General features: G+C 43.0%; 2 protein-coding genes across 4 annotated transcripts in view; one reads left to right on the top strand and one right to left on the bottom strand.

The window, feature by feature from the left end:
- The window catches only part of LOC310874641 (uncharacterized protein), a 55,949-nt gene extending 40,406 nt beyond the window's left edge, over nt 1-15,543 (bottom strand). Inside the window, exons 1-13 of the mRNA XM_083787502.1 lie at nt 15,512-15,543; nt 12,520-12,615; nt 10,983-11,036; nt 10,764-10,844; nt 10,562-10,650; nt 10,243-10,279; nt 9,971-10,095; nt 5,761-8,844; nt 5,019-5,136; nt 4,797-4,879; nt 3,830-3,882; nt 3,126-3,153; nt 875-948 (exon numbers count right to left, since the gene is read on the bottom strand). Of these exons, the coding sequence (XP_083643628.1) occupies nt 875-948; nt 3,126-3,153; nt 3,830-3,882; nt 4,797-4,879; nt 5,019-5,136; nt 5,761-8,844; nt 9,971-10,095; nt 10,243-10,279; nt 10,562-10,650; nt 10,764-10,844; nt 10,983-11,036; nt 12,520-12,593 (3,900 nt within the window). The 5' untranslated portion in view covers nt 12,594-12,615; nt 15,512-15,543. The remainder of the gene's footprint in view (nt 1-874; nt 949-3,125; nt 3,154-3,829; nt 3,883-4,796; nt 4,880-5,018; nt 5,137-5,760; nt 8,845-9,970; nt 10,096-10,242; nt 10,280-10,561; nt 10,651-10,763; nt 10,845-10,982; nt 11,037-12,519; nt 12,616-15,511) is intronic.
- Nucleotides 1-20,785, top strand: part of cpn1 (carboxypeptidase N, polypeptide 1) — a 409,472-nt gene that overhangs the window by 160,844 nt on the left and 227,843 nt on the right. The gene's annotated exons all lie outside the window — the stretch shown is intronic.

Below are 20,785 nucleotides of genomic sequence, written 5' to 3'. Positions count from 1 at the left end.
GTTTGAACCAGGGCTCTCTCTCTCTCTCTCTCTCTCTCTCTCTCTCTAAACTACCAGATAGTCCAGCTAACAATTAAATACCGCAGACGGATAGATGTGGTGAAAAAAATCACACCGGAAGATGGATGGGGCAGAAAACAAGAAATCATCTTTAAAGGCAGTAGTTCCCCTCCCCGACATAAATGAAATGCAATTTTGAAAAATGCTGAGGGACTCTATTTTTTAAAGTGAGCCGGGCATGTAGTCAGTCATCCAGCATGTGACAGCTCAGAGGGCTAAAGACATGCAGTGGCTGCTGCCATCTACTGGGCACGACGGGACAGTGCAGCGACTTCAAAACCCAATCTCCCCAGCTGAATCTGCCTCAACCCATTGAGACCTGAGACCAGATTCTACAAATGCCCAAAAAAATCATTCAGAGTTTTCTGAAATGGTTCTGTGTCAAACTATTTCATGTCAAGGACCCGAACAATTATATGTAATTGGTCGCCGACCCCCCATCTGAAAACATGTTGTTCCAGGGACAAAATCGATCTATCCCGACAGATTCCGCCAACAGCAGAATCTCTGTTCTACACATAAAAGAGCGTGGTGCCCTCAGAGGCAAAAACTAAAGGGGGAAAAAGTATTCATTTTTTTCTTTTTTTTTTACCGAATGGGTTCCCACATTGACTTCAAATAAATACTGCTGATCAAGCGTAAAGGCTGGAGTTACAATTTCTAATCTTGCATAGGATGCTAAATCGGTTTGCCTTTGCCTATATACAGTACTTCATAAATTGAATATGACAAGAGGGTTTTGAAGACCGCAGAGGGACTCCACTCCATGCATAAAACATGACCTAATGAAACTCACGGTCGTAATCGCATTTACCTGCGTTGCGAGGTAGTCGCCGGAGGATTGTGATGACGCCACGGAATCGGCCATGTCATATGTTGGGAGATACGCTGTGAAGAACGAGAAACCATTACATGTCTTTGTGCTTAGAACGCTGCAGTGGTGTTAAAGGACCACTTCACCACTTTTCAACCTATCTTCGTATGATAGGTCCTCACTGATAATCATGAAAGAAAATGGTGCAATTTTGTTGCTACTCGGTATGTGTCTCATAGGAGTGCTGTGGGCAGTTCAGAAACCGTCTTCCAGTGACATCATCAATGGGGAATACAAGCTAATAGAAACGGCAGGCTTTCTAGTCCTGAAAAGTTGCAATGCGAAAATGGAAGCCATCGTTCTAACGATAATGACATTTTTTGTAAAAAAGTCTTGTTCTAATCTGCCTAATGATGATGTCACTGGAAGACGGTTTCTAAACTGCCCACAGCCCTCCTATGAGACACAGACTGAGTAGAAAGAAATCGTGCCATTTTATCATGATTATTAGTGAGGACCTATTATATGAAGATAGGTTGAAAAGTGGTCCTTTAAAGTAACATGTACTCAACAGTGTTGATTTCGTTAAAACCAAGACGAAAAATGTCCATTGAGTCGACTACCTTTTTTCACTGACGAAAACTAAATGGAAACTAAATTAAAACTACCGTAAGCTATGATGACTGTCTAAAACTAAGACAAAAAAACTAGACTCAAATGTTAGGAAGGGACTATAGTGGACAAGAGATCCAGTACAAGTCATTTTACACTTGGTTGCATGCTGAGAATAGCAGATCTACAAGCTCACAATGCATCGCGCTGCGAAGAGTTGGGAGCTTGTAGATCGGCTATTTTCAGCAAGTGTAAAAACAGTAATTTACGATGGCATCAAGGCCTGCCAAAATACATTTTAGTCGACTAAATCAACTGTAGATTTAGCCGACTAAGATCTTACGATATTTAGTCGACTAAAACTAGACTAACACTAAAACATTCCAGGTGGCTAAAATGTGACTGAAACTAAATTAAAACTATTGAAGAGACTATGACTAAAACTAAAATCAAAATGTGCTGGCAAAAACAACACTGGTACTCAAGTACTCTAGTCAAGTACAATTTTTAGGTATGTTTTATGGAGTATTTCCAATTTTCTACACTTTTTACTCCACATGTCAGAGGCAAATATATTGTACTTTTATTCCACTACAATAATTTGTAAAACTTGAGGGTTTTCCAGAGGGTCCCCAGCCAAATGTGTTCGCTTTTGATGCTATATTGAAGCAGGAAGATCAGTTTAATCATGTTAAACTCATACACATCCATTATTTGAAAACAGACGATCTACAAACTCACAACGTGCCGCATTGTGGCGTGTTGAGAGTTGGCACTCTTTTCAAATACTTTTTTTTACAAAAATGTAGAGAAAAAAAAGATATATACAAAGATTTTAAACTTATTAAAAACACCACAAATCTTGAATGGGGTCCCTGGTACAAATCAGAATTCAACTGTGGGTCCGCAACGAAATGCATATTAATTTGAGGGTTTGCCATGAAAAGGTTTGAGAACCACTGGACCAGATTGAGTTCAGAGTATCGGGGGATAACATTAAAGGAGAATTCCATGCTAGAAGGCTTTCTTACCTTTATTTGTAGTTGTTACGTCCCCACCAAAGAGGTCCAGGTGTTATTTTGTGCAAAAGCACATTATTGGCTATTTCCCCTACCATAAGCCCTCAATGAATTGCATTGAATTAGGGTGTTGTGCTAATTCGCTTATTTCCATCGCTCAAAAATCTAATTTTATTTTATATATCCTCTCTTAATAATGTAAATAGTATCCCAAGCGGCACACTTTACTACTATGGAAATAAGCGATTAGCACAAAACATTTGCACAAAAACCCAACCCCCATTGAGGGCTTATATCAGGGGAAATAGCCAATAATGCACTTTTGCACAAAATAACACGTGGACCTCTTTGGTGGGGAATGTAACAACTCCAAATAAAGGTAAGAAAGCCTTCTAGCATAGAATTCTCCTTTAACATAGCATCACAATCATCTTAACCAGATATACAAGCTCACAGCACGTCATTTTGTGCCATGCTGCGCGCTGGTACATTATGCCATTTGTACATCTGCTTGTAGATCGGCTATTTTTGGTTGCCACATCCAAGTATAACTAAGTCACACTCACTACTATAGCATAAATCACCCCAACCTAAACAATATATAATACAAATCCACGTACCTTTTCCTTTCTCTTTGGTTGGACGCTTCTAAAACAAACAAACAAACAGACACACACACACACACACACACACACACACACACACACACACACACACACATCTCCATTTTTCAACTTTATCTGTTTAAATAAATCAGTGGCGTTGAACACCATTTTACTCCTGCGTGTTACAGATATCGAACGAGGAAAAGTATGAAACGGTGCTTCTGTCCAAACCTCCATTGGATCCTCAAAACGGCCGGTCAAACCACCACGACTCCAACTTTGGAGATGGCCGTTAGTATGAAGAAGTCGGGCGGAAATCAAATCCGTCTCCACATTAATGGTCAAAAACCGCCTTGAGCTGCATTTTCACCTTCGACCGTGAGGCAGTATTGTGTCGTTTTAAAACCGTTAAATACCGGTAGGTTAAAAGTTAATATTTTGGATATGGCTGTTTTCTGCCAGACAGCAGATACACAGTATATAGTAACATAATGAAAAAGGAAAACAATGTCATGGGTGCAACAATTATTATTATTTATTTATTTGATTCCTTAAAGGACCACTTCACCACTATTCAACCTATCTTCATATAATTGGTCCTCACTAATGTTCATGATAAAATGCCACAATATTTCTCTACTCTGTCCGTGTCTCGTGTGTGTGTGTGTGTGTGTGTGTGTGTGTGATATGTTAATTTTTTATGTTTATGGCATGAGTACCTTCTTCCTGAAGTTAGCCTTCTTTTTTGTCTCCAAAAGAGCCTCCGTTGGTTCTACATAGACAGTCAGACAGAGACAGAGACAGAGACAGAGACAGAGACAGAGACAGATACAGACAGACAGACCATTTTTATTTCCAGTAGGGGTTTGCTCATTTCAGTCTAGATTTGATCAGTTTCCGAAATAAATATAATAATAATTATGCCAGGGACCACAAGAACAGAGGATTTATGTTAATGTCAAAGATCTTCAACAATATCCAATGTACAAACTGCAAAAATTAACCCAATGACAGAATGTATAAGTATGACTATTCAGAATCAGTTCATAGTCTATCACTGTATACGTTTCTTTCCCCTTTTTACCTCCTTTATGATGAAATCCTGTTCTGTTCTTCGACTATAGACTGACACCACGCTAGACAGGAACGCCCACAAATGTCACATCCGGTTTTTGCCCGGGGTAAGAATTTTCTATGGCTGCCAATGCAATTTGGTCCAATCCTTAATCCTTAATCACATATGGACAAACATCTATGCCGATAATATCTAACTTGCGGAGGTAACGTGCCTTGTCCACGGGCAACAGATCTTTCAACGTATGGCATTGCAAATACGTTTGATAATCGCTACTCTGTGCAATATTGTTTTGGAAACTTCCCCCGGGGGTGGTGACTCCGCCCTGAATATGCGCCGTGGTGACAGTCTATAATAGAAGTGTCTATTTGTACGTCTCTAAATGTTTTGATGAATTGAACATGGTGGACCCTCTTGTAAACAAGTGTAATGCTCAATTGTGTCGTCCACTCACAGTTAACAGTCTTTGTATTGAGTTTGTGCTTGAAATGTACTGTACTTCTGTAAACTGTTAATAAATATTTCAATCAATCAATCAATCTCCACTTTATCACCGATCTAGGGGTACTTGACATGAAAATGTCAACCAATGCTCTAAAGCCAAGGGTTACCTTGCAGTTGGCTGTCTAACTCTGACTCGCTGTCAGGCATGTCCTGTTCCACCTGTCTGGTCTTCTCAGGGTCTCCTGGGTTCCTGGCACAAAAACATTAGGAAACATACCGAAAATGAGTGAGAACCACAGCTGCAGTGGATATTGTTTACCAGTAGAGGTACAGTACAGTTACTACAGTACTGTAGCGTTATGTGTAACTGTAGGAAAGTGTTGTTTTACCGGGGAGATCCTCTCTGCTGGGCCCAGAGCGGAGAACCTGGCACCAGGTTACCCACGATGACGTGATGATCTCCACTTTCATCACACTCCTCCTCAGAAACCAAACAACTACTGTGTACTGGAGAGAGAGAGATTGATTGATTGATTGGTTTTATTAACAGCTTGCAGAATTACAGTACATTTCAAGCACTCAACTCAAATACAAAAACTGTTAACTGAGTGGACGACACCATAAAAGCATTACACTCGTTGCACAAGTTTCAAATTGCAGCTGTCCGTAGGTGCTCTTTGAGAGCGGTTTTGAAGGAGTCAAGGGATTCACATGTCTTAATGACATTAAGGAAGTATTTAGACAGGTACATATGTGAGAGTGAGAGAGAGAGAGAGAGAGAGAGAGAGAGAGAGAGAGAGAGAAGTGAAAAACAGGCGTCGTGGTTGTGTGCATAATTGCCAATGGTCAATGCCTGTATAATAGGACCAGGAGAACACTAGGGCTATCACGATTATGACATATTATTTGATGATTAATTGTCATAGAAATAGTTGCGAGTTGTGGGGCAGATATAACAACAAAAAAACTTAAATAGTGTGGATTTGGAATTGTTTTCACGTCCAGCATCTGGACACGCCTCCTCAGGAGTAGCACACACATAAAGAAATGACGTTACAATGGTTGATTCCAATCAGCAAAATATGAAATATACGATTGTGAATATAAAAAGTAAAAGTTTTTTATACTTACAGTCGTCTGGGGTGCCGAACAAGTCCACAGAGGCCTGGCTGGTGGAGACCACACAGTCTGGGCTGGGGGGGACGTCGTCGTCGCGGGGGTGACCCCGTTGTTCTGTTGCGCCGCCGGGGCCATTCCTCCCACGTCCGTGGTCGCGTTCCTCGGAATCTCCCCGACCCTGAACTTGGCCTAGGAGGAGCAAATCTGAAGATTCTTGCTCTGCCTGAGCAGTCAGCCTCATTTCCCCTACGCAAAGATCCGATTCCGACGACGACGACTGCAACCTATGAGCTCTTTTCTGTCTCGTGCCGGCCTTGATGGAGGAATCGCCGCTATGATCGCTGTTTACCTGGCTGACCTCTCGTGCTTGGCGGGTCATCTCAACAATCAGGCCATCGGGGGTCAAGTCTGTTTCTGTACTGGCCATGTGTTCGACGGTGTCCTCGGCGTATGGTTTCATCGGGACGCAAACAGAGTCCGGCAAAATGCTGCGTCTCACGTCCGACTGCGTGATTTCCCCCGTTTCCTCTGGGACACTGTCCAGTTGCTTTGAACATGCCGGGGTCCTGCTCAGCGCATCTTCCTCGGACACACAAAAGGCTGGAAAGAGCAGTAAGGAATCGGCCGCTTGGTGGAGGCCAGAAATGTCTGGGCTTTCCGCTTGACTTTTAGCCACGATATTAGGCGAGAGGACGCTGCTGACGTTATCGCCAGAGAGGCCATTCACAACACCGTCCCGAGTGTTCCCGCTGGTACCTGGGATTGAACTCTCCCCCACGACTTGATCCACCTTGGAAACAGAGGACTTCTTCAGGCCCCTTCGAGCTCGAAGCCGTGACCCCTTCTTATGACTGGGGGAGGTAGAAGGGGGAATCAAATCCGCACAAGAAAAGGTTAATTCCGTTTCTTGTAACAGCTCATCTTGGATGATGGAGTGTTCCTTTGTCCCCGTGACCTCCTCTGTTGCGCCTTTGATTTCGCAGTCGACGTGACAGTTCACTTCTGTTACTTTGTCTGAATTCAAATGCGGGTGTCCCTTTGTACCCAAGTAATCCTGCTCCGTTGCACCTTTGATTCCAGAGTCCACGGGACAATTCACTTCCGTTACATTGTCTGAATCATAATGCGCGTGTTTCTTTGTACCTATGAAACCCTGGTCTGCCTTATCTTTGATCCCAGCATCAATGTCGCAATTCACTTCTGTTAACCTGTCTGAATTACATTGCCTTGTTTTCGAGGTTGAACTTCCAAGATGGAAAGATTTTCTTCGGACGGCTTTGAAGCTCTTGAGCAGCTGCTCTGTGTCCAGCTCGCTGTCATTCCTCTTGTCTTCCTCTTCCATTTCAACGCACTGGCTCTGATTCGCCGGCGTCTCCATCTGATCTCTCTCAAGCAGAATTGTGCTTGGAGGTGGCTTATCTTGACTATCGTTTTCACCGGCTGGATTCTGCACAGCCGTTTTGCTGGGACTTGTAGAATCTGGGACCATCACCACAGAACAGGTGTCGCCGGCGGCGGCTTCACGAGGACTTCTGCTACTTGGGACTTCCGCCACGGACTCTTTGACTGGGGTCACGGCTCCTCGTGTTCTCGGACGGAGAGACGCGCTCTCACTAGACTCCAATTTCTCTATCCCTCCCATATCACCGTCTATAACACAACAGTTTCTCTGAGCCAACCGTTGAGCCACGTTTCCGTTTTGACGAGCGTCCTCGGATGTCGTACGAACACGTGTGTCCACGTGTTTCTCCACGTCGTCTGTGCTGCAGGGCACGTTGACCCTCACGTTCTGGGGAGGACACGCTTTATTGTGGCTGCCTTGGACTTCTTCAATGAGGCTCTTCAGTCTTTTACTTCTCCTGGCAGTCCTCACGAGTGGAGTTCCAGGTTCTTCGCTGCTGGGGTAATTCTCAATCTCAGCGTGTACCTCCTCCGTCACCGACGCCGCCTTGGGGTGGCCTGTGGAGTTGCGTCCGCTAGCGCCGACCATAACGAGGGGCTTTGGCACTTTGACCGGCAGCTTGCTCTTATCCAGCTTGGTGTTTTTACCTCCGTTCCTCCCAGCACTCCGTTTCTCAGTGCTGCTGTCCGACGCCACCCTGGTTTGTTCCTGTAGATCGCCGTCTACAGCCTGCCAGGTGTCCATCTTTCTCTTCTTTGATGTTCTCCCTGGCTGACGGCGGAACACGACTTCAAACGCGGGGCTGTCCTCCTCCTCCTCCTCTCCACCTTGGCCTTCGTTGTTGTTATTCTCTGGCAACTTACTCGGTTCCTCCACTTGTTCTAATCCCTTCCTGTCCATGCCTTTATTAGCGGTCAACGTGTTTTCTTTTAAAATGACATCCGTTGACAGGTCTGCTATTGCCAGTTGGTCCTCCAAGACGCTCCTCTTCACAAAATCAGCAGGGGTGAGAATGTTGCTCTTTCTCTTCTTGGGGACTTTTATCGGGCTCCGTGTTCTTTCGGGTGGTGCAGGTGGAGGGGCGGGTGAGTCTACAAACACCCTCGGTTGTGCATGGACGGCCCGGCTCCTTCTTCGCCCGTAGACCACCCCGAAGACCTGGTCCTCAAGGCATTTAGCGTGGTCCTCTCTCTGTGCGCTCACGTCCGGCACGATTTGCGCTGCCGAAACGGTGGAACTGTTTCCCGACGGAGAAGCAGGGCTCTCCGCGTGAACGGCATCTTCTTCGGCCGTTTTCTCAACCTGGGAATTGGCTTCGGAGGGTGGGATTTTCAGGAGCCACTCGGAAACCCTCTCCAGAGTGTGCTTCCTTTTCTGATCCAGAATGACGTCAGGTTCTGGCTCTGTGCCTTTGCTGTTCCTCAGAGACCGTCTAACTGGCGGCTGCTGCAGCTCTTCTCGAATCAACACCAGAGCCGACGAGGGATTCTCCAAGTGTGAGATTCTCTTCTTGCATCGGTTTCTGGGTCTTGCCGTGGACTTTTCCACAATCTCTAGCATTTCCGTTTCTACTGCCGGCTCCAGAGCCTCTCCAGGAGGGATGTTTTCCATGCCAGTCTCTTTCTCCCCGTCTGACGTTGGGCGAAAAGGACTTGAGTCCACAAGACTCATGAGCCTTGCAAAGTCATTCATTGCTGAGGAGGAAATGATAAATTATGAAACCACACATACAAACAGAAGTTATACAGTAAATGTATAACTCATAATATACAATACTGTATACCATTCATTATCTCATCTTTATCAGACATTGGTCCTCATGTGCAGCGAATACAAGACAGTAGTGCAATAGAGGGTATGCGCGTGACATCATCATCATACCCGGAAGTTATGCGGGAACGCCTACTGAGTGGCAATAAACAACTTTTTGGCCTCGACAGTCCAGACATCCAAACAGAAAAGTCCTATCTGATTGTATTAAACAACATTAAACAACCTAAAACTCACTTTGCCACTCGATGTGCCATTCACTTTATGCATGCGCATACCCTCTATATATAAAATGTACAATTCTGATATTCACACAAAATCTAATTTAAAAATGAAATACACATTGAGCAGATGCAACTACATGCGTCTACACGCGTCTACTCGCAACCATATGGTTGCAAGGAGTTGCAACCATTGGTGTGGTATGGGTCGCCATGCAACTTGAATTGAACCGACTGAATCACCTTGGGTCGACTTGTGTCGACATGCGCCACCGACGTGCGACAGGACATAGTCACACCTGCTGGGGCCGAACGCTAAAACCGTTTCGTTGCGTCTCGACCAGTGTTGTTTTTGGCAGCATATTTCTCTTTTAGTTTAGTCATAGTCTTTGGACTGAAACTGAAATAGTTTTAGTCACATTTTAGTCACCTGGAATGTCTTAGTGTTAGTCTAGTTTTAGTCGACTAAAATGTATTTTGGCGGGTCTTGATGCCGTGTTTTTACACTTGCTGAAAATAGCCGATCTACAAGCTTGCGGCGCGTTTTGAGCTTGTGGATCAGCTATTTTCAGCATGCAACCAAGTGTAAAATTACTTATACTGGAACTCTTGTCGACTAGTCCCTTCCTAACATTTTAGTCTAGTTTTTATTTGTCGACGAAATTGTCAGTATATTTAGTCTTAGTCATCGTAGCTTAGTTTTCATTTAGTTTCCATTTGTTTTTGTCAGTGAAAATAGGTAGTCGACGAACATTTTTCGACTTAGTTTTAGTCGACGAAAACAACACTGGTCTCGACCCATTGCCGTGGTCTGGGCTTTAGACATTACCTGCTACGGTGGAGATGGATGCTGAAGGGCTTCTCTCTTCATTTCCACAACTGTCAGGGTTGCCAGTTGCAGGACAAGATGCATCGATATGACGGGGAGCTTTCTTCAACGCAGCCTCTGTGACCCTGTGCAGAAACGAAATGCAATGCGAGACATTAGCTATGTATTTAGCCAGCTACAAAGGTAATTAAGATAAGAATAGCACAGGACTAAATAACTGAACACGGGTGCCAAGTTTGAATGACTAGATTTGAGTTATTTTCATTTCTTACAGTGGTGGTTGTTTTTGCTGGGCCACTCCAGTCCAGTCTGCAGATCACAAAGCAACATCATGACTATGAGCAGACATTGTAATGCAAGACAATTATAAAAAAGAATGACAGTATTACATGCAAATAAATTGCAAATGTTGGACATACTACGTCTAAAACTGTACAGGATTCAAATTCAACATAAAAGTAGCAAATCTGCTATTTTTGATGCTTTCGTGTGACACTGTAGTATATTAATTCACGACAAAACACTAAAAGTTAAAATGTGGAGATGAGGTTTCTGTCGAACAGCAACAATAACAATTACAGAAATCCTTACAGTTGGTGCCAGTATCATGTTCATATGCCTGTATCATGTCCTTCAATCCGGCTATCCTCTTCTGAAATCCAGGGCTCTCCTGCAAACTCCTATATTCGGGTCAAACAATCACATACTTTGTAACATTACAAACTACCGGCATAACATCCGCCAGTACACTTCACACAATGTCTGTGTTCCCGCCTGTGTCATGGTGGAATACCTTCTGGTGATCTTGTTTTTGCAAATTGGACAGCTGGTCTCCTTTTGCTTACCGCTTCCAAAAAGGTGCATAATACAATATCTTGTGGGGGGGAGAAAAAAAGATAAAGTATGGTATGAATGCAACTGATGAGGTAGTGCACATAATGAATACATTGATTCTTCATGTTTATATAAGGAAATAAATACAGGATATCAAGATTAAAAAAAGATGATTTACTTGCAAAAGTGATGGTCACACTTTGTGGATACAGGTGAACTCATCAAATCTAGACTGTAAAAAAGAATACAGAAATAGTACAGTGTTCACAAATGACTGACTTCATCTTATTACAAACAGAGTTGAGTATTATAGAGCGTCGCAGTCCCGCCCCCTTTCATGACGACGCCAGGCCCAGGAAATAATTCCCAATGCATTTTCCCCCTAGACATTTCAAAAAGTATTTATTTAAAGACCTTTTAAGCGCCGTACGAAGCCAACTCGAGTCGTGACAAATCATGACAATAAACACAATATTTTGGACCAAAAAAAAGTGTTGTAACCTGCCGTTTTTTTCTTCTTTCTATTTCTAATTCTTTGTTGTCATGATTTGTCACAACTCGAGTTGGCTTTGTATGAGGCTTAAAAAGGTCTTTAAATAAATACTTTTTGTAAAGTCTATGAGGAAAATGAACAGGGAATAATTTCCTGGGCCCTGGTAGGGGGCGGGACTGCGACGCTCTATAGTGCTTGCATTGGAGCATACATGGGCAACTGGCGAACAGTGAAACCTATGGTGATACAATTATACTCATAACGTGCATGTGTTGTGCCGTCTGGGACTGGACCCCCCTCTCTCTCGCTCTCTCTCACTATACACACGCAGCCACGCACTGTTCTTTTTGGCATGGAGGCACAGCGCTGAGCGCACTGATATAACAGACACCAGCGCAAAATGTTTACAAGTTTATCGAGATGAAAGTCCCTACTCCCCAGTCCCCACACAGTGACAGCACTCCATGTTTACGGCACACACAGACAGACAGAATATTCTGTAGGCTATAATACACTGCAGTGTTTTTATGTGTTTCCTTAAGCAATTGATTAATGTACTCGTCCTAATTTCGATCAGGGCTTCAGTCTCCTCATTCGACCACGTCTATCCACGGTAACGCTGCGTAAAATATTCTCCGTCTCCAACTGTGTTCAGCTCCTCACCCGCCACATTGATGGCTTCATTTCCTTTATTTACTGCGGATTGCATTCCCACCTGCACCGAATCGTAATCAAGTGCGATTGGAAGCGAAGCAAAACCCCCGTTTTTGCTCGGAGTGGAATGCTGTTCTTTGATACGCATTAGGATTCGAATGAGCCTTCACACCTGCCAAACGAAGTGCACTTTCTGAAAATGCGCAGCAGGATTAGTTTTAATCGCAGCAAAGCTCTCTGGTGTGAATGTGACCTAAATTAGTATTTTGCCGAGTAGTATTACAAATAATGTTACTGTCTTTTTTTTATGTCCAATATATTTGTATTTAGTTAAAATGACTTTTCAGGATGCCAATTAAAAATAGCAAAAGATTATTCAGGATTTTATTTTCAATTCAAATATAGCAAAATGCAGCGTTTTGAACTTGTAGATCATCTATTTTTGCTACGACATGCATGCAACGTGGCCCCTCTGGAGTGAGTGTGGAAATATAATGGCCCTCTTCATCGTCAAAGTTGCCCACCCCTGCATTGGACGGAGGGGATTCTTTGTTTGAAAGACACTGACCATATGGGACACTGCAGGGTCTCCCAGAGGACCGTGATCCCTCTTTTGACATCCTGTTCCTTTGGGGCTTTCATTGTATTCTTCTACCAATTGAACCTGAAAAAACAAACAAACAGAGAAAAAAATATATATATATATATTGTGTGTGTAATTGAGACTCGATCTGCTGAGGTTATTAATTCATACTGTGTAAGCTCCGATCAATGGTGTCAGAACTGAAGATCCAACTGTGCAGAAATAGAAACCTTGTTAACTTAACATGATGCTACTAAAATGTACTGTATGACTGTACTGTGATAGTACTCGTCGCTATAGAGACTCATAAGAGTGTTTGTTCAGTAACATGAGTCTCCATGTCTCTCCAGCTCTTTATTAAAACAGAAAATGCCTTTTCAGGTCGGGATACCAATTTTATCCAATAAGGATTTAGAACTCAGACAGGATACAGACATTAAACCAGTGGAATTGGAAGTGATGACAGAAAGACATGAGCAGACAAAATTGGAACTGGAATACTATCAAAATGAAGCTGATAAATCGATGTCCTCTCTTTTGTCACCTACCTGTAAATGTAGTTTATGTTTATTAAAGAGCTGGTGAGACAGGGAGGCCCCTGTTACTGAACAAACACTCTATAGCAATGATTACTATCACAATGAATATACTTTAACCTTTTAAGAAAATAACTTTTGGTTTTAACCATAAAATATATATCCCTTACCCTACCTTAAATACATATGTTGTGAAACATTTGTGATGTTAGGCATGATGCAATGAATTAGTCCATCCTGGTAAAATAACCCAATTAAGCTATGTAACATAGTCGTTCTCAAAGTGGGGTCCAGGCAGCGACCACCAAGGTTTCCTTGAGGGTGTTCCAGCCGAGGGGTCCCCAGTTATAGTTAACGCATTAAAGCCAGGAAGACATCATATACGTTTTTTCAAAAACCTCTTAAAGGACAACTTTAGTTTTTTTCAACCAAGGTTCATGTTTTAGGTTGTTATTAGAGAAACTAAAAGGTGAGTGTTCATTTTCTTTCATTTGCTGCTTTCTTTCGTTTTAGGGATTTTAGCAGTTTTTGACAGGGGGGCAGTCTAATAACAACCTAAAACATGAACCTTGGTTGAAAAAAACTAAAGTTGTCCTTTAAGCCCTAACCACACCAGAGGGTCGCCATGGAACTCCTTGCAACATGCAACTACTTGCAAGTTGCAACCATAATTCCCCATGGCAGTTGCGAATAGTTGCAGCTGGTGTGGTTTGGGCCTTCAATAGGATTTAGAACATTGGTTTAGGACAGTGGTTCTCAAAAATAGCAGAAATACAAGCTCACTGTGTGTCACTTCGTGGGGCGCTGGGAGCTTGTACAGTTGCTCTTTTTGAACTTTTTCTTTTTTTTAATATCCAAAATGTTGAAAAGATCACAAGTCTTCTCTTCTGGGGGTACCTGGCACAAAACGTTTTCAGATGGGGGGGTCCGCGGCCATATATCAATCTGGGGGTCCTTGACAAGAAAAAGTTAGAGAACGCCTGATTTAGGAGGCATTTGTAGAGTCAACCTCAGGGTCCCTTAATGGGAATTCAGTTTAACCCCATTGTATACTTTGGTTATTCAAAAACAGTTCACAGCGCATCGTGGAAATATGGGACATAATTGGGAAACTTTTCAACACAATTAACTCTTCTCTTATGGAGGTACTAGTGATGCGCAGAATAGGCAGAGAATATATCACCGAATAGTGTATGCAATTAATACATTCAAAAGAGCTGAATACATGTTTTATGGACCCATAATAGTGATTATTATTGAAGTTAAGTTTTGACATAACCATTTATTTTGCCATAAATCAGGTAGCTTTAAGGTACAGCCATGACAGCAATTGTAGGAAAAATATATATATATATAATCATATTCGGGTATTCGGCCAACTGTTTCCTATATTCGGTATTCGGCCAAGAATTTCCCTTTCGTTGCATCCCTAGGCTGTACCTTCCCAGGCACAAACTCTTTCCAAACACATTATATCAATGTGGGAGTTTGAGAACCACTGACAGGTGTAATAACCACAAGAATACATGTCATTTCACAGTGAACTGTACAGAGGCTCCCAGAGCAGTATTACACAATACTGTTACTGTATGCTAGACATTTACAATACACATGATTATGTTAACAGGCCAACATTATACAGTGAAAATGCAGACAGATGCTTTTCAGCACTTTTCACTCATTACTGTATATCATCATTATTATTCCTAGCAGATAATATTACTGTACATTTGGAATAGTATGCTTAACCTGTCCCTTATCTCAGTGGTGGTTATTAAAGACCCTCAGGGATTCTTGAGGGGGTTCTAAATGGACCCTTACAGGTCTGTAACTTTGAGAGTGTACGAATGAAATACAGTAGGCCTATAAGTATAGACCCTTGCAGTTACCTATGCAACTGTGTGTACAAATGGACCCCTACAGTGCTTTAACCATGGGATCATGATCATGTATTTGATCAATTCTCACATGTTCATAAATCATAGATACAGACGTAGAAGTCAGGCTGATACAATTACATCTATGATAGTCTTGATACAAGGCTTATGCAACACTGAGTGTTACTTAAACAGACACTGAGATAGTTACTTAAAACGGACCCTTTATACAGTTATATGTAACTCTGATTGTGTATAAAGAAATAGGATCCGTGAAATCAAAAGGTTTGAGAACAACTGCCTCATCTGTTGCCCTGTCATTAACACGGACTGTCATCAAATAAACACAAATTTGTTTTCATGCGACACATGAAAGTTAAGCGACAACGATGGCAATGGCATGTCTTACGTTCATTGATCAGCCTATATGGCTACAGTACATTATGAACTTATTGAAGACATTTATATGACTGTCAAGTCAACAATGACCGGAGAAACAGCTCTTCGCAGTTAACAACAACATATAATAAGTTGCATTTGTTACAACAACATAAATAACATTACCTTCTTGTTGACGGAACAGCTCAGACTTTTTCCCGCAACTACATTCATTATTCTGCTGCTTGTAGTGACGTCACGGCGGTCGAGAAGAGAACAGAACAGACGCCAGTACACAGCCTGCAGCGACACCTACTGCGTTGGATGTCACACACACACACACACACACACACACACACACACACACACACACACACACACACACACACACACACACACACACACACACACACACACACACACACACACACACACACACACACACACACACACACACACACACACACACACACAAGCATGACTACGGTAATCATATATACACTTCACTTTCAATTATTTTTTTGTACATTTTGGAAAAATAAATAAATAAATAGCCAAGAGCTGCCCACTCCTCCTTGGTGCTCAGTTTGCCCACCCTACCGACTCTAGTATCAGACCATACGGAATGTTAGGAAAGTGCGCCATCTTGTGACACAGCACATACATGAGATGTGGTTAATAATAGAGAACATGTACATTGTTGAATATAGGCAGTTTCCATATCTACTACGTGGGGTTTGTTTATTACGACCCGGTTTAAATTCTTTGACGTTGCAGATGACTGTCACTGACATTCCAATGTAATGATTTGTTGATGATGTAATAATTTGTTGATGATGATCCACATCAACAAAGCATTACATTGCAACGTCACAGAGTGTGACGTTGTCTGTATAGTCTATTGTCTCACTCTGTATACAGGCCAGGGTATATTGTATAAATAAAGTTATTATATTATTATTATTATTATTATTATTATTATTATTATACTGAACCAACCAACCAATGTCGCAGCTGTCCTAAAGTTGGGACTACTCTACTGTAGGCCTACATCACTGGTGGGGGACATGGTTACTATTGTGGTCTGAGGTCTCTCACAAACTAACAAAGGGTGGCATAATAGCGACAATAAAGTAAACTATTTTTGACATTTTGTGAAATAAAATTCTTGTTTAACACACACACACACACACACACACACACAAGGGAAATAATATGAGGATGGCCCAGATCAGGAAAGAGCACATCTCTAACACATTGGGCAACAGATTAAATTGAAAATGTGCACTCGCAGTTGAGATCCAACAATGTCATCCACCCATTGCCCTCTCTCAATTTGAAAGCAACAATGATAGACATTGACACCTTGGCCTAAACAGAGGAGCCAATCAACATTGTTGAGTTGCCAGCTGATGCGTTACTATTGAGTTCAAAGGTTATCTAAAGTCCAATAAACACTAAACAGGCTGTAAAAATAAGTCAAGGGACTGGCATAACTGGCATATATTTTATATATATATATATGATGATGAGCACAGCTATCACTGCAGTCAGAGGCAGTACTTTAATACCAGGATGGAAAGTAAGGGGAAACTGGTGCACCCTTCCCAAAATGTCCATGACTTCACAAGAGGCTCCACCACCTGAGTGCAACAACTGAGAGCAACCAAACACAAAAAGACTTGTCTTTTAGTTCTGCTGGAGTTTGTATCTGTTGACGGAATTGTCCAATAGGGCTATATTTAGTCTTGGTTTTAGTCACCGTAGCTTCGTTTTTTTTTCGTTTTTTTTTGTCAGTGAATAAGGTAGTCAACAATCATTTTTCATCTTAGCTTTAGTCAATTAAATCAATACTTTTATACATATCCACTGCTGACTTCTTGTCTTGTAACTTGTTGTAAGGACTACCGATCAGCACGGTATGACAGTATCATGGTCAAAATATATACTGATACTGTCAGTTAAATTCATACCTTTTATACTGTCAACCCTTAGTAACTAACAGTATACCGTTTTAAGGTATTGGTAGGTATCAAGCAGCCATGGTTTTGAACCATAAGCTATGGGTGATGAATCATATTGAAAGAACATATTGTATATTGTAAAGTTTGTGTTTTATGAATTGTAATATTTAACCTACAAACACACTTTTTTTAATGGGCCATAGAACATTTACTCAATGCAAACTAGCCTACTGTATCTTAAGATGACTGATGTCACATGCTCGTAACATGTTATTAATTACTAACAGCAAACGGTATGTATAGCCTACCATCTGTAACTAATGTTAGTTTTGTGTTTAATTTTTAGTGCAATTCAAAACTGAACCATGTAAGAAATTCACAATTTAACCTTTTAACCCCATACATTCTTTGATGATTTGATCCTTTTATAGTCTCCAATATCCCCTCATTTATTCCCTCTACACAATGGGCTCCATTTTTGTCACAGCTAAAACCCCTTATCCCTAAACTTCTTTGCCTTTTTTTGTTTACTATTTTGCTAAACATTTTTGAATAGTTAAAATGGCCTGTCTACAAGCTCTGCACAACGTGTCAATGTATATTGGCTAGTTGAACTATTCAAAAATGTTTTTCAAAATAGTAAAAAAGCCAAAGAAGTTTAGGGATAAGGGGTTTAGCGGTGACGGAAATGGAGCCCCAAATCTCTTTAAAAAAAAATAGTAAATCTACAAGCTCACAATGTGTGTCTGAATGTTTGCCTATGTAATGACCTAGAGATGTTAGGGATGCTGCTGTGGTTGAAAAAGTTTTAGGAACAAGATAAAAATGGAAATGACATTGTTTTATTGTCCAGATAAAAAAAACAACGTGTAATAATAAACAACATTATAAAACAACATATAAATGTACACTATTTACATTACAATATATATATTTACAGTATGAACCTCTGAAGTATAGAGTCTATAAAGCATCGTCATGGAGGAGAAACGCCATGTGCACGGCAGAGATACTCCCAGTACTTCAGCCTCTGAAGCAGCTGCTTATTGTCCGCCTCCAGCGCCGCAACGCTGCTCTCCAGAGACTGCACGTAGGTTTTCTTCTTCTGTCGGGACATTCTGGCCGCTTCCATGTTTCGCTGCAGATAGAGCGCCTTCGTCTGCTCGGCGTCCATCATGACGACGGAACGCGGGCGACCCCCCCTCTTCTTCTTCAGCACGTCGGCCTTCTGAGGAAGACCGGGGCTGCCGCCGCTGCTGCTGCGGGGGCTGAGCGTGAGCTGTGGTGGAACGCCGGCGCTGGTTGTGGTGGTGTTGGCCCATTGCGTGCTGTTGGCCCATGCCAGGCCCATCGTGGTCCCATGAGAAACGCTTGAGGAGGAGCCGTGGGTTTGTGCGGTGGTCGTCTGAGGACGGTGCTCAGTAGTGGTGGTGTCCATCACCGTTGTCCCCTGAGAGAGGCTTGAGCCGGGGGAAAACAGTTCATACAGTGCAGCCATTTCTTCACCCACACTGTCACTACGGCTACTGGTGGACGTCACTGTCCCTAGCTGATGGGGGAGGCTGGAGTCGTCGGGGGAAAACAGCAGCTCATAATATGGGCCGGCCTGCAGAATTGGGATGTCCTTACAGGGTTGCAGGTCATAGTACTGCAAGGCAGCAGCACCGCCCTGCACCTGCATTTCATCCATGGAGGTGGAATAAGCAGCATCGAGGACACCACATGCTGTCTCCTCCTTCACCACTGCAGTGGCAGGAAAAGGACCAATGTTGAGCATCTCCACCGATATTTCAGATGAGCTTTGAATAAAGCTTTAAAGTGTAACAGAATGTTACTCTCTGGTTGATATGGTGAGGTCTAGTGGTCACACAGTGGTGTTGTTGCGGTTTCTTTATCTGTATCTCTCCCTTTGAACTGTCCTGGACAAAGACAAAAAGTGTGAATGAGGTGTTGAGCTTAACGTTCCCGTTTTATTTGGGGGAACTGACCAATCACAGCATAGGTTTCCTCCCATCAACAAACAGGGTTGCCACGGTGACGCGGAGGCGCTGTGTAGTTCCGCGACATTTTTTTAAACTAGAACTGTCGTTGGGAACTCGGCATGTGATTGGCTGAGATAACTCGACTTATGATTGGCTCAATGGCTGAGACGCTGGAGCAGAGCCAGACAAACAAACGGTTTGTTTACATGTTAAATAAAATGGAAGATAAAGCCACCAACCAGCCAGCAGATGGTAGTGTTGTAGCTTGTTGTTAGCATAGCATTGAAGCAGCATCTTAAAAGAGATTTGTCCATGTACCGCACCGGCGTCTCAGTTAATCATAAATCGAGTTATCTCAGCCAATCACATGCCGAGTTGCCAACAATCATTCTAGTTTAAAAAAAAAGTCGCTGAACTGCACAGCGCTTCCGCGTCGCCATGGCAACCCTTTTGTTGATAGCCTTGGTGTCAGGCTTACGTTTGTTGATGGGAGGAATATTGTGATGTGATTGGCCAGTTCCCCAAATAAAAGGTGAACGTTAAGTTCAACACCTCATTCACACTTTGTTCATGACAGTTAAAAGGGAGAGTACAGAGAAACGAACCATGGTTTCAACTGGAGACAGCAGAAAGAGGAGGAGAGGAGAGGTGAAGCGTGAGGCAGGTCAGAAGGAGGAGGCAGCCGTAGTACCACTGCAAAGACCCAAGAAGACACGTGGCCGTGTAAAGTTAGACAATGCGTTCATTGAGAACACATTAAGGCGACGCAAAATCTTCAGCGTTCGTAAAAATGGTGTAATAAAAAAGATTGAAGAGCTCACCAAGCTGACAGGAACCCAGGTTCTGTTTCTGGTGGCCAGTGAAACAGGACACATCTACAAATTTGCCTCCGACAAGCTGGAGCCCATGTTTACTAGTGAGGCGGGCAATACCCTGATTCAATTGTGCCTCAATTCACCACAGGGCTCACCACCCCACGATGATGATGCTCCCACGGATACTGGACGCAGCCGAAAGAGGAGGAGGAGAGGAGGGGTGAAGCGTGAGGCAGGTCAGAAGGAGGAGGCATCTTTCAACAACATCATGGCCAGTCTACCAGGAACCGCCGCCACCAGTGCTCAGTCCATGGTGCCCACCACCACCTCCACTGTGCAGGGGAGCAGCGGGCTGCAGGTAGGCCTACAACAGCACAGCCATGCCCCCTTCCAAGCTTCGGAGTCGGAGAGCCTGGCCGGCACTAACGATGAATCAACACCATCTTTCAACATTCTGCCAGGGACCACCAGCAGCAGCAGTGACCAGTCCACGGTGCCCACAACCACCACCACCTCCTCCACTGTGCAGCAGAGCAGCGGGCAGCAGGTACAACAGCACAGCCATGCCCCGGCGTCCTCCCTGCTGCCCATGGAGGGTCATGTGATGTACCCCAGTGCCTCAGACGCAGTGACGTACAACCTCTCTGACTTCCACTGGTCACATGAGGAAATGATGGAATTTGCACTGAGCATATGCGC

Source organism: Protomyctophum parallelum (genome assembly GCF_964188405.1).
Source record: "Protomyctophum parallelum genome assembly, chromosome: 17".
Taxonomy (NCBI): Eukaryota; Metazoa; Chordata; class Actinopteri; order Myctophiformes; family Myctophidae; genus Protomyctophum; species Protomyctophum parallelum.
This window is presented reverse-complemented; position numbering and strand designations above follow the sequence as displayed.